Raw genomic sequence first — 14,575 nt, forward strand, 5'->3', positions numbered from 1 at the left:
CTCCGCCGCCCCTGGTAGAAATGTATGAGTGGTTTCGGAAACCATCTTAACATTTTTTTTAAAATTTGAAAGTCACATAAGTTCATATAAAGACAAAATTCGTGCGTACATGTGTTTCTGATTATATAGATTTCAATGATTTCATATATTAAAGGGTAAGTCCACTCTTAAATTAACTTCGTTTTAACCCGTTGACTACTAAATTATTATTACCATAGGCTTTACACAGGGACCACCAGGTTCCAGTAGGCAATGAGTTAATAAAAGAAGAACAATGAAAGAACATATGAGTGAAAGTTTGAGCAGTATCTGATTAAACAGAGGGCGCCCTATTATTTCATCGATCATGCATTTAGCTCCAGTTATGGCATTCTCCACGGTTTTGGTTCTATTACAACATTAGTAACAATTTTCTTTGAAAACTGGACTTGATCTATTTTCGTAATTTACGTGCAAGCATCACTAGAGGCGTTTTTTAGTAACCGAAAGAAGGAATAACGAGTTCAACAAAGAGTAAGTGAATGTTCACGTTCAATTTCCATTGCAGGTATGGCCGCCCCTTACACGTCTGCCACTACGGGGCCCAATGCTTCAATTGCCGAGTGAAAGTGCGATGCTCAAAGATATTTGGATGAAAATGCCACTGCTTGAATCTTTAGTAAACAAGATTGATAAACTTTGCCTACGTCTGGACATGGCAGAGTCTAGCATCAACACGCTCCAGAAGCATTACACAGATCTGAAAAATGGTAAGGGCCATTTCGAAACCGAAGAAGAGGAAATGAAGTGTGAGGAAGACAAAATGGCCGAGAAGACGGCCATTGTATCGACACCTGACTGAAGGAATTATTGATTTATTGAATAAGCTGGACTTAAGGTCATTAGACAATGAATCTGTTTCTCTTTGTGAAGGGTCCATAACTGAAGAAGAATGCTATGAAGCATGCTATGAAGCAGTCAAAGACTTGCCATCAGATAAAACACCTGGCACAGATGGGCTACCTGCTAATTTCTATAAAGAATTTTGGGTTGATAAAAAAAAGATTCTCTGTAGACTGTTCAACCCGTGCTATCAGCAAGGAGAACACTGCTCTTCAATGAGAAGAGGAGTGATTACACTTCTCCCCCATAAAATATTTAAAAATACCTTGAGTTTAAACAAATTGTGACCCATATCACACCTAATTACCTAAACACGGACTACAGCATTTTGGCTAAATTTCTAGCCAACAGGGTAAAATTATTGATGGAGACCAAACTGTTTTTTTTTAATCGATAAATTGGTAAAAACATACGCCTTTTCATTGATAATTAATATGATACATCATTATAGGCAAGATGGTTTGCAAGGCCCAGCTTTATATGTTGACTTCGAAAAAGCGTTCGACGCCATTGAATGTTTACTTTTTAAGTTTTCATGTAAAGTGCTTACAAGTCATGAGTTTGTTAAGCGCTATATAAATGTTTTACTATTATTATTGTTATTATTATTATTATTGTTGTTATTATTATTATTATTATTATTATTATTATTATGCTACAGATGGCAAAAAGGACTCGACCCATCCTTGGATTCTTGATGTTGCTTTCTGCAATCGCTATCATCATAATGTGGTGGAACGATGACATTATATCTATGAATCGTCTTGCTGCAGTAATACCTCTGTCGATTAAAAACGTAAGAATGCTCTATTTCATGCTTTAACTAAACAAGTTTACAGCCGCGGGTCAGTTCCTACTTTGCACAGGGTACACATACTAATAATGGGTTCTTGAATACACACTCCTGTTCGAAAGGACAAAGGACAGTTGTGTCGCGGTGGGAATCGAACCGCGAATTATGTAATCCATATTTCTGTGACGTATTCCCTTAATCACCATACCTGCAAAAACATATTTCTATCCCAAATGAACCCAAAAATATCCTACACACGGAGAGGTCCCGTATTTGAAATGTTAGAATAATCAGTTCTTAAACTGATGAAGGCTTCATGAATAAACTTTGTTTCCCCTTTGGAAAAGAAAATTTTCATCAGAGAATGAATAAATATTTCATAAGTTTCATACGTACGTACCCATTTTTCCCCACTTGACCTGAGGTGACCCTTGACCCCACATCGTTAGACGCCGAGCTCACTCTACTTGGACACAAGACATTGGTTCGAATTCACAAAGGAGGTTTGTCGACAAACCTTGGTTTTCGTACGTCATATGACGCGTTTTTACGCGTTTTTTTAGAAACCTGGTTTGTAAAAACGCGTAAAAACGCGTCATAATTATGACGTACGAAAACCAAGGTTTGTCGACAAACCTCCTTTGTGAATTCGGGCCAGTAGGGTTCAATCCCCCATATCCTAAAAGCGTGCACACTCCCATGCATTGGTCTACATGCCATTTGGTCTGTATTAATTTTGTCTAATTACCACTTTATTTTTCCTAGTTTGTCCAATATCAATTTGCTCTAATAGCGGTTTCGGATAAACCCATTTCGTCCAATATCCTCTTGGTCCAATCATCACTTTTTCGTCATGACTACTCACTACTTCGTCCATTGACCAATACGTCAATATTATTTCGTCCAATCTCTAATTGGTCTAATAATCATTTGGTCCGATTCTCAGTTTGTACGGCCATGCGTTATGGTTCAAGGCATGGCCACACAGAGGATTTTTTTTTCTGTTGGGGACCGGGGGAAATGCAATGAATTTTTGATAATTTATTGCAGTTTCTTTGGGTTTTTTTATTTGTGGAGGCAGCCCCCTACCCTAGCCCCCGTTAGTTGCGTACAATAATATTTCAGTGGCAAAGCAATGGCCTCGTAACTGTGAGGCCCCAGGACAGGGGCGTAGACAACGGGGGGGGGGGGGGGTGATGAGGGGGATGGCATGTACAGTCATCCCCCCAGGTTTTGGGGAATGATATTTGCTTACTTAATAAGTCATAATGATGATAATAATAGTAATAATAATAATGATAACAATTATAATATTAATAATAATAATAATTATGATGATGATAATAATAATCCTCATCATTATTGTAATTGTGTTTATTGTTATTAGCCGCATTCACACGGTGAAAGCCAATTCAGACGGTAAAAAAAAGAAAATCTTACAAGTATTTTGTGGTTATCTTGTGGTTTGGAAACCACAAGATAACCACAAGATTAAACAGGCGCGGATCTACGGAGGGGGGGGGGTTAGGGGGTTTAAACCCCCCCCCCCCCTTGGGCGGCCCAAAAAACAAACAAAAAAAAAAGGGGGGGAAAAAAAGAAAAAAAAAAAAGAAAGAAAGAAAAAAGAACGCACGCTGGAGAGAAACCCTTTCAAGTGCAAATATTGTGAGAAGATATTCAACTCATCTGGTAACTTAACCAAACACATGATAACTCTGGATATAACTGTGTATTTAACTGTTACTTGATTTAAAAAGACGTTATCATGCACTGCTTTTTATGGTCTCCATTGTGTTAATAGATGCCAGGAAAACATCACTTACGGGGTTCAAATAAACACCCCCAAAAAAATCTGAGAATGTATATATACTATTATCTAGATCTATTAGGAATAAATCATTGTCAAAATTATTCCATAAATTGGGATAACAAAATTATTCCACCTTTATGACCAACAGTGTAGATGCGTTATGCCATATGGGTTCGTACACGAATTAAACTGTATCCAATTTTGTTAGACCCCATTAGACTAAATGGTACTTAAACAAAATGGTTATTAGACCGAGTGATGATAAGACTAAATGATGGCTGGACCATAATATGGTTATTAGACCAAATGTGTTTAGACCGTTTGATATTATAGACTTAATAGCGATTAATAATGGTAATGGACCAAATTTTTATTGGTGGTCCAAGGGGCAAATAACATCGATGGAAAAAGTGACTGAATCGGCAGTTTCCACGTGCAGAAGGCCATAATTTGCTGACACCAGACTTGGTGGGAGTACAAACCAATCGCTCGGAGAGCTTCGGGTGAGGGAAAAATGAAGCATTACATAAGGTCTAATGGTCATAAAACTGAAGGCTAACTCTGGTGATTGACAACACCTGTTATTGGGTAAACACCCGAACGGTGTCGAATTCCCCATGAGAGCTAACTTCTATCCCCCTGTCCACACACAACATTTTCCGTGATTAGGCGTGATTAGTTATACCGTTTCGCGATAGTGATACCGTTTCGCGATAGTTTTTCGATGAAATTGTGTGTGTGGACGCTCACTAACGATACGTCGTATAAGAGGTCTGGTCTCCTTTCGCTCGAGGTCACGTTAAGCCCCGCCCAGTTAGTTACACTAGTTACACTCCCCCTGTCCACACACAACATTTTCCGTGATTAGGCGTGATTCTTTCGAAACGATGCCCAAACCTGCGTTTCGTTAGACTAGTTTCGTTATACGACGTATCGTTAGTGAGCGTCCACACACACAATTTCATCGCGAAACGGTATAACTAATCACGCTTAATCACGGAAAATGTTGTGTGTGGACAGGGGGACTATCGCGAAACGGTATAGCTAATCACGCATAGCTTTAAATGGCGATTGGCAGATTGTACCTACTACACGGTAGTTATTAGTCCGAATGATGATAGGGTGAAATGTTGCTTGGACCACCTGTATTGTGGGCGAACTGGGTATAGGCCAAATGAAGTTGTACGATATGGGTATTGGGCCAAAAGGCTTTGGACCAAATAGCAAGACAAACAAATTGATTTTTAGTCACCCTTCCTTTCTTTTCATGAAAAAGAAAGCCCAAAACGTGACGAGCTATATTTCTTTCCCCCTTTGTCCCTTTCTTTTTTAGAAATTTGTGATTGAGAAGAATCCAAAATCGTTTTTTAAATTGTTTTGTTTTGTTTCGTTTTGCTTCGATTAGTTTTGTTTTGTTATGTTTGGTTATGCAAATGTACATCTCGACATGCTAATTAGAAAATTCTTTCCCAGATGCATGCAAAGCGACCCCCCCCCCCCCCTCATAAAAATCTAGAACAAGTCTGTGGGTATCGTGCTTATCCTTATTTCTGAAACACACACGTGACACATCTCCATGTATAAAATGTCGGGGGCATGCTCTGAAAGAACAATTTTATTGTGAAAAGAAAATTGTAACATTCAGAGAAGGTTGAGTTCTGGGAAGAGGTGAAAAATAATTTGTGAGCGTTGACATTTTTATTAAGCAAGTGTGGAAGAACATCAGATAAGACATGTTCCCTGAAAAGCAAGGCTCTTCAAATGCCTTCATAATCTAAATATGTCATGTAACATCGTAAAAATCCAGGGTAGGATTTTTACGCCACGTGTTCGTGTAGTCCTATATACATCTTTCTGTGTACAGTGTTTGTAACTTTACCAAGACTTGGCCAACTTTCTTATCATTTTGATGATTCCAGCACCTTGCAATACACACAAATTCTTATACGCTAGATGATCAACCTTTTTTGATTGATTCCACATCGTTTCTTTCACAATGCAATCGCATGACCAGAACTTAACTTCATCTTTAAAACTTGTTACCCAAATATTTATTTATTTATTTTTTATTTAAAATGGTTTATTTCATTAAAAAACATTCGCGGCCCGAGAGCCGAATTGCAGTTTCTTTTACAAGGTATACATCAGTGACAAAGTAAAATTACACGTAAAACATTATGCATGGTAGCATTATGGTAGTAAAATTGGAATTCTTTTGTACAAATGATATATAATTATGCTTTAACGACCTTGGCAAATTGCTTGGTACATATACAGAAATTCGAATTGTATTACCATATTTGCAATAAAATGATATATTAAACTTATACAATACATGAATAGCAATACATTTTTGATATTCAAAAGAATTAAATGTTTTGGTTGGAAAATGCATAGCCAGATGGGTAAGGTATAGTTATGGTGTTATAACAGGGACAACAGGGACAACAACAGAAACCAAATCCAGGAATTATAAAGTCAAATAGATGCTCCAATGATTTAAACAGATTATACAAATTATACATTGTAGGTAAAATGCAGAACATTTTGTATTTGGGCCAATTTAGTAAAAGGTACATGTAGAATATTGCATAAAAATATGGTAAGATAAGTTTCGCATACAAACATGGGTAAAAGGTTGCCATTGTAATATTCGATATAATCATCTTGGGAATCGTTAAAAAGTCAAACAGGATTTTGTACAATTAAATCTGATTTAGTTTAAAAAAAGTAAAATTCTATAACATTATTCAAAAATGCATTCACATGTCATCCTTTTATCTAGGAAGTTATCTCAGAGAAATAGAGAGAGAGATAGAGAAAGAGAGAAAAAAGGAGAGTGAGAAAAGGGAGAGAGGGGGTGAGGGTGGGAGAGAGATAGGAAGAGATAGGGAGAGAAAGAGAGCTAGAGAGAGAGAGGAGAGAGAGAGAGAGAGAGAGAGAGAGAGAGAGAGAGAGAAAGAGAGGGAGGGGAGACAAAGAATGAGAGTAACAAGACAGAGAGCTAGAGAACAATTGGAAGCCATGAAGAGGGTCTCCCCGCTCCGCAGCACAGCACTGACAGAGAGGAGAAAATAGGGATATTGAGAGAGTGAAAGTAGTAGAGAAAAATGAATGTGTTCGTCGAAGGTGAAACTGGTAATTATTCAGTACTATGAGCGTTTAACAATCTGACTAGATATGGCAACGGACTGTTTCTATACCGTGTCGTTTTGCATGACATTTCAGTGAGCTTGCTTGTATTTCTCAGATAAAAATAGTTTTACAATGGGTATATAACAAGCGCCTGACAAATCCCCTATTTTAAAGAACAAAGACCAGTATTGGAAACGCCCCAATTTCAAAAAATGAAATGGAAGTTCTCATTACCAATCATGTGAAAGAATACGTTTTGACTAATACATGATGATAAAAAATTTGCCGGGAAACCGCCTACTAATTCATATATTTGGTAAATTTGTTTCTCTCATGATCTGTGAGAGATATAGGGTAGTCCCATATACATCTTTCTGTGTATAGTGCTTGTAACTTTACGATGAATGGGCCAAATTTCTTATCATTTTGATGATTCCAGAACCTTGCAGATGCTAGATGCTAGATGATCAACCTTTTCTGATCGATTCCACAACGTTTCTTTCACAATGCAATCGCATGACCATAACTGGTCTTTACCTTTAAGTTGATTTATTACCATTAATATTTTCAGCACTGACCTTGGGACCATTACTTGTAAATATGGTGATTTTAGTTTTATCCCACTACTCCATGACTGTCCCAAATTCACTCTTAGTTTGCGGAACTCCCCCCCCCCCCCTCCCCTCCCCCGTCCCGTTCAAGACCTCATTTTAAGTGATTAATACAATGAAAACAAAATATGAGGAGGGTTTCTTATTTTGTATTATTATACCATACAGACATGGAGAGGATGCAATATGCAGTAGTAAGGTTATAAGTCTCGCGTCATTATTCGTCTCCCGTTTCACCCTATTCACCCCATAATGAATTTACACATGATTTATGTTTTATTATAGGGGGTGATATCATGTAACCTGGACAAAACATCGCCTGTTGAACCTGAAACTTTGCAGAACCATCCTTTATGTCCGAATCGGAAACGGAAACATTTTCCTCATTTCTCTTATCCCCCCGCTACACCAAGGCAATGGATTACACAAATGGACACTACAAACAGTACCTTCAGCCAATTTACCATCGTCAATGACACGGAATCTTATTCTGTATGCGACCAACTCGAACTCTTAATCGAAGCACGGAACGGCTACGATGAGCCCAAGACTTACGGTGGAGATCTATTTCGTGCCAAGATCTTCACTCGGAACGCGTCTTTTAGTGCAGGCTCGGGAACAGATGGTGAGGTCATTGACCTCGGAAATGGGAAGTATAGCGCCCTCTTCACTCTGAAGTGGGCCGGGGATGTCAGTATCAATGTCATTTTGGCAGTCCCTAGTGAAGCCGTTTTCGAACTACAAAACCTGAAGGAAACACTGCAGCCTCGTGAGAATTATTTGGGGAAATTTGAGAAGGAGATAGATGGAAACAATGTAGAAGAAGATGTGCTATGTGGTCCCGTGCCCGAAAGAAGATTGGTAATTCATTGAGCTTTTGTTATCCCTTCTGCAAACGAGGCGTCATTTCTTGACGTTGGAATACGTCATCAAGTGAGCAGCCTTTGCTTTGAATAATGGCGCATGTATTTTGTATTCGTCTGTGTAAACTATATATTAAAGATGAAGTTGAGTTCTGGTCATGCGATTGCATTGTGAAAGAAACGGTGTGAAATCGACCAGAAAAGGTTGATCATCTAGCATATAAGAATTTGTGTGTATTGCAAGGTTCTGGAATCATCAAAAGGATAAGAAATTTGGCCAAGTCTTGGTAAAGTTACATACACTGTACACATAAAGATGTATATGGGACTACACGAACACGTGGCGTAAAAATCCTACCCCCGATTTTTACGGTGTTACATGACATATTTAGAATATGAAGGCATTTGAAGAGCCATACTTTTCAGGGAACATGTCTTATCTGATGTTCTTCCACACTTGCATAATAAGAATGATAACGCTCACAAATTATTTTTCACCTCTTCCCAGAACTCAACCTTTTCTTTAAGCTTAGCTAATGACGTAATCATACTGACGCCTCGTATGCAGCAGGCAAAAGAATATTCATTTATTCAAAAGCGGTGAATAGACCTGTTTATTAACATATTGAAATTTCCTACATACTCTTTAAATGTTGTTCTTGACAATCTAATAGCTGGTTTGAGGCTTTCTCGACATAGAAACAATTGATGTATGCAGGCTGGATACCAAGTATTGTCGTTCATTAATTAATAAATGGCTAACGGAATGTCTCGTCACTAGGACAGAAACATCTATGGAATTTAATATGATAGTAAACCGGTCTATTAAGTAGCGATGAACCATTTGTTTAGGGCTAACTGTTCTGGCAAGATATTTAGCCTCCTACCTTTTTAAAATAATAATAGTAGTTTTAATATAGTAAAGAGCTAGAGATCATCCAAAAAAATGTGGGAAGAGGGGTAAACAATGCACGAAAACATGTAAGAAAAAAAAAGAATAGATACAATATATAAAAGAATGGATAAATATATAAGTGAATAAATAAATATATAAAATAATAAATAAATGAATAAAGAATGGCACAAATAAAAAATAACGACAAATTGATAAAAACAAAAATATAAATAGAATTAAATAAAAAAGCAAAGTGGGTACAACATTCCCTGGTCATTTGAGGTGTTTATTTGCCCAAAAGACATCTCTTAACCCCTTAAAAAATTAATGAATCAAATACATAATTCAAAAAGAAAATCCATACATTTTGTAAATGTATCTTTAATTTATCTTCAACGTCCCCCCCCCCAAAAAAAACAAAAAAACAACAACAAACAAACAGCGCAATTACTTTCGAAAAATCGACTTAAAGAGAAGGTTGAGTTCTGGGAAGAGGTGAAAAATAATTTGTGAGCATTACTCATCCTCATTATGCAAGTGTGGAAGAACATCAGATAAGACATGTTCCCTGAAAAGCATGGCTCTTCGAATGCCTTCATATTCTAAATATGCATGTAACATCGTAAAAATCGGGGGCCGGCTTTTTACGCCACGTGTTCGTGTAGTCCCATATACATCTTTCTGTGTGCAGTGTTTGTAACTTTATCAAGACTTGGCCAAATTTCTTATCATTTTGATGATTCCAGAACCTTGCAATATACACAAATTCTTATATGCTAGATGATCAACCTTTTCTGGTCGGTTCCACACCGTTTCTTTCACAATGCAATCGCATGACCAGAACTAAACTTCATCTTTAAGGCAACTTCAAAAAGTCTTGTAAATACCTTTAGAAATGGGCGAACATTAAAATGATGTAATACGTATTGATTTCTATAGGATATACAATAGGGTATTGACATTGCCCTCGAGTTGATTTCCCGAAATTAGTTACGATCGTGTATAATGCGATATATAACAACTGTTCTGTTATTTTATCCTGGGGGGTGTTTCACATAGACCAAGATCGACTTTAAGTTGGACATAACTATGACAGGCTGTTCATGCCATTGTTTGCTCTCACGATTTAATGGCATTGGTCTCTCAAGGGACGTACAACTCATGGTCACAAATGTACAGAATTTATATTTTTGATAATTGATTAATGAAGGGAAACATATTATCTAAAGATCATAATTGAGAGACCATTGGTGACAGCAACCAGTGGCATGATGAATAGCCTGCCATAGTTAAGTCCAACTTAAAGTCATTCATAGTCTTTGTGAAACACTCCCATGGTGTTTGTGTCTTCTCACCTGATGCAGACGTCGATTTGCAACCTATCCAATCCTAGCGTGGGATTGACATGGTACTGTCAGAAACCCAAATCAAGCCTTCTCTCTTGCTCTGATTGGACAGCGTTTAGGACACTTGAATGGCCGTCCAACAAAAGGATTGAAGACGAAGGTTACAGCAGGAGATCGTCTGTAGTTCATCGGTAAGTGTTATGTTAGGAGCCTCGGTGATACGAGGGGCGCGTTGGATTGCAAGACAATTTTTAGGGGTATTAGTTTTAGGGGTAATTTTAGGGAAAGCGCGAAAGAGAGGGGGAAGGACGAGGAAAGCTGTCAATACGACCCCTTTATTTATTTGATTACTTGTTAAAAAATACATTTACCGAGCAAGAACTGTGTCTGCACCCCACCCCTCCCCTCACTCACCCATGATGTCATTTCCCGTCAAATACTATGAGCCACCCTGCCCCGCCATCTAAGTTGAGTGTGGACATTTAATTGCTAAAATACTAATTCTTTGATCAAATTTCAGAACATTCAATGGGGAAGTCCACTTTGATATTAAGTTGGTTTTCATAAAAGCTGAAAAATGTGAGAAACATTAATATTGCTTTATTAATGAAACTTTGAGCTATATTCGATTAAAATGATAAAGTTATTAATTTTTAACTTGTCATCAGTGAAGCACAAATTGGCAACAATGTGGCATATCTCTATTTTGCTTTGAACAGAAAATGTCATAAACTTCCATTTTCTTAGTTATTGACCACGATATAGATTCGTTTCATACGGGGTTGTATACAAACATATTTGCAACAATTATATTCAGGGTAAATGTGTAATTTTCTTAAAGTGACTTGGTAACATTGTTGAAGGTTGATAACAAAAAATTGCTTAATTTTTGTATAAAATGTTACTTATTATATTCCTTCTACTATACTAAACCTCTGAAATGCAAAAAATATTGAACAAATCCTCAAACCACGAAGATATCTACGGTTTTCTTTGAAGCGTCGATGTACGACACCCTCTAACACTGAGTGATTAAGAGTAAATTCTCCCAACCATTTTTGAATTTTCCCAACCGTTTTTCCATGAAAAAAAGACATAAAACACGCTATAAAAAATCTGTCAGCACTTAAATGTCTGGAATGGAATGTAGAGCCGTTTTATTGCTTTGTGAGATTTCCATTCACCTAAAATGTAATTAAATATTTTAATAATATAGTTGGGAGAATTAAGGAATCGATCATATCAGTTTTTCCCAATTTGTACCATGAACAATGGTCCGTTTTCACTCAAATTTTCAGATTATCTTTAATTGTACATCTAGCATTGAAGTCACTACCTTAGCACCACTATCTCTCATCTGAACAATGTTACCAAGTCCCTTTAAGGGAAACTATAAGTTGCCAATTTGTGTTTGATTGGTCATGTGAAAGAAAGCTTATACTTGCCAAGACCCAATATCTCATCAGTATTGTCTTTTCGACAGCAGATACAATGGAAGACGATGTAGGACACTGTCTGCTTTCTTATTATCCTGGAAAAGCTGACAAGATCCATGCACCCACTTCAAATTCACTCTCCATTTGTTTACTTTTCCCCTCCATGTTTCATGTAGCCCTGCAGTTCGAATCAAGGGCTTCCCTAAACACGTGATAGTAAACAGCAAATCAGGTGACTTTATAAGTGAACAAGTGGATCGTCTACCAGTGTGTGGCCAACAACATGACAGCCTTCAAGTTATACCGTGGGTGGCGGGCTTCTACCAGAATAAACGTTGGTATCCTCCCACTTGCAAAGTGAATCACTTCCCATCAGACGGTCCAGAGCGAAAGAATTGCCTGGCCAACAAGAACGTCTACTTTTATGGCGATTCGACCATCAGAATTGTGCACTCTAATTTGATTAAATCATTATTTGGAGCCAATTTAACGGTAGGGAAGGAGGAACACGACATTCATTTACATTACCGCTTCCATCATATTCCTATACGCAAATTTTTCTGGTATAAATTAAGTACCCTTTATTTCATTACCAATGAACTGGACGGAATCGGGTCTAATGAGACTGCGATTGTTGTCATATGTTTGTGGGCGCATTTTCAACCTCTATACAGGTCCTTTTACGAGCAGCGGATTAAATCCATCGCTGACGCTGCCCTGAGGCTACTGAACAGAAACCCAACGGTAGTTGTCATGTTTAAGGGTGGAAATACCCAAACTCCGTACGGGCCGAGGGTCCAGTATCTAAATGATCACTACGCACGAGACAATGAAGAAGCCCTTAGACGCATCCTCAAGTCTTATCCAAAGATACATTTTCTGGATGCTTGGGATATGAGTAAAGGACAACTTGGCAAACCGAATACCCATCCTCCGAAACCTCATGCCTCAAACTTGGTCGACCAAATGTTGACAATAGCTTGCCCTAGAGATGTTTGAACGGAGCAGATTGATGTTGAGTCCTGGTCCTGAACAGTGGGACTAGGTAAGAAACTAAACTGGTCTTGATAAACTCTCGGCTCACTTCGTTCCATAAGTCTTAGCGTTTTGGGGTTACATGTTCATTCGTGGATTATCAAGTCCTTATTTCCAAAGGGTCAGGTGTAACGTTTGTGAAATACAATGGTCTTATCGCCAAAGCGTTGGGTCAGGTTACCCGACACTTTCTGAAAAATAAGCCTACAGTAAATCTACGCAAATCCGCGTCTCGACCCTATTCTTTTTTACGCAATAAATAATTACAAGAGTTCGTTAAAAGGTTAGCGGTGGATATTTCGTCATTGTATGGGCATATTTTCACAAAAAGGAACATGTACAAACAATTAGCCTTTAGTTATCTCAAGGACCATCTTTGAACATTTTTGAATTATTTGCATTCAGTTTAACCAACCTTTCGTGCATATGGTGGTGGGGGGGGGGGGGGGGGCATGTTTTCACAAAATGTAGTGACAACGTAAATGACCCGACTTTCGTGCATGTGGGGGTATATTTTCATGAAAGGCCGTGTAACCCGACAATCCGACCCGACGCGATGACCCGATGGAACGAAGTAAGCCGACTTCATGGACATGTTCAGTGATGTAAGAGAATTAACACACGCTTCTATGAGGCGTCCGCTATCTAAACTTAAAGGTAATAAAAAGTTTTGGGATGGGGTCATGAATTTGGTTCAAATGAACATATTGGAAGCATATGCGATCCTACAATATTCAGGGATCGTTGTTGCGGTTGAAATCGAGTCTAAAGTTATGAAATTGTAAATAATAAACTCTTTATGTTGTATAGCTCCCTCTCAAGGTCAAGATATTAATTAAGCCATCAAACGATGTTTCTTGACTAAAATCGACCGATTGGCTATTCCCGTTTGGAAATTACATACCACAACTACACATTCTGAGATTTTCATGGTCGCAGTTACCATTGTATGGCCGTAAGCGGTATTTGAAATTTATCAACATTTACCGGGAGCACCGGTCAATTGTTATATTCAATTTTTCTCGAAAGCAGAAATGTTTTAGGGGCTAAATTTCCTTGTGCTTATAATTCATTCACAGGGTCATCCGAATATATCAAAATTGTACAGAATCACTATCCACCCAATTTTCAAAATTTCCCGAAACTTTGTATTACCTTTAAGACTTTTGATGGTTTCGAGAGATTGCCCTGTGAATCTAGTGCAGTTGTCAAATTGACTTCTAGAATTTTGAGTGGAACTTGAAAACGGTGTGCTTTTTCTTTTAGACCATACGGATTTATCACCTCCTTCTCTTGGATGTATGCAAATTAGTTTTTACATGATTGTTTGTAAAGCTTCTTTGTCTCAAAATTGTAATCCTGTACATTTATTACCCTTAAATGCCAATTTAAGAATCCACTCTCGATACAGATTAGTTTTTCATATCTTATCAAAGTATATAGAGTCATTTTACGAAAGAACCTCACCCTAATTACAACATAAAAATATTCCAACTACTTTAGTATTATAAAATGCACTTAATAACAAGTAAAAAGGGTCTAAGGAATCCAAGCAGTGAAATTTATTGAAAATTAGGCCTACCCAGAATCAAGGATAAGTATCAACAGATAAAACACATAGGTAGGCCAACTCGGCGCTCGCCTAACAAAACGATACATATTGCTCCGGTTGACTCATTTTCGCCAGCACAAACGTAGCTAGTTCGCCGTCTATAGAACGTATATAGCAGACCGAAATCGGCGGATCAGACGACACTTGATATTGATCT

General features: G+C 37.8%; 1 protein-coding gene across 1 annotated transcript; it reads left to right on the plus strand.

Annotated features, from left to right (window-relative positions):
* Nucleotides 1-343: 343 nt before the first annotated feature.
* LOC100888367 (NXPE family member 3) lies at nt 344-13,513 on the plus strand. Its single transcript, XM_003728116.3, has 5 exons — nt 344-513; nt 1,544-1,678; nt 7,517-8,092; nt 10,354-10,526; nt 11,948-13,513. The coding sequence occupies exons 2-5, from the start codon at nt 1,544-1,546 to the stop codon at nt 12,768-12,770; spliced, it is 1,707 nt and encodes a 568-aa protein (XP_003728164.1). The 5' UTR covers nt 344-513; the 3' UTR covers nt 12,771-13,513.
* The last annotated feature ends 1,062 nt before the right edge of the window (nt 13,514-14,575 follow it).

Source organism: Strongylocentrotus purpuratus, unplaced genomic scaffold (genome assembly GCF_000002235.5).
Source record: "Strongylocentrotus purpuratus isolate Spur 01 unplaced genomic scaffold, Spur_5.0 spur5_scaffold_17, whole genome shotgun sequence".
Lineage (NCBI taxonomy): Eukaryota > Metazoa > Echinodermata > Echinoidea > Camarodonta > Strongylocentrotidae > Strongylocentrotus > Strongylocentrotus purpuratus.

What these genes read in the sequence shown, in the direction of transcription:
- LOC100888367 (XM_003728116.3), top strand. Translation starts at nt 1,544, where the DNA reads ATGGCAAAAAGGACTCGACCCATCCTTGGATTCTTGATGTTGCTTTCT. An exon ending in TACCTCTGTCGATTAAAAAC is followed by an intron (nt 1,679 to 7,516) that starts GTAAGAATGCTC and finishes GTTTTATTATAG; the next exon opens with GGGGTGATATCATGTAACCT. An exon ending in CCGTGCCCGAAAGAAGATTG is followed by an intron (nt 8,093 to 10,353) that starts GTAATTCATTGA and finishes CACCTGATGCAG; the next exon opens with ACGTCGATTTGCAACCTATC.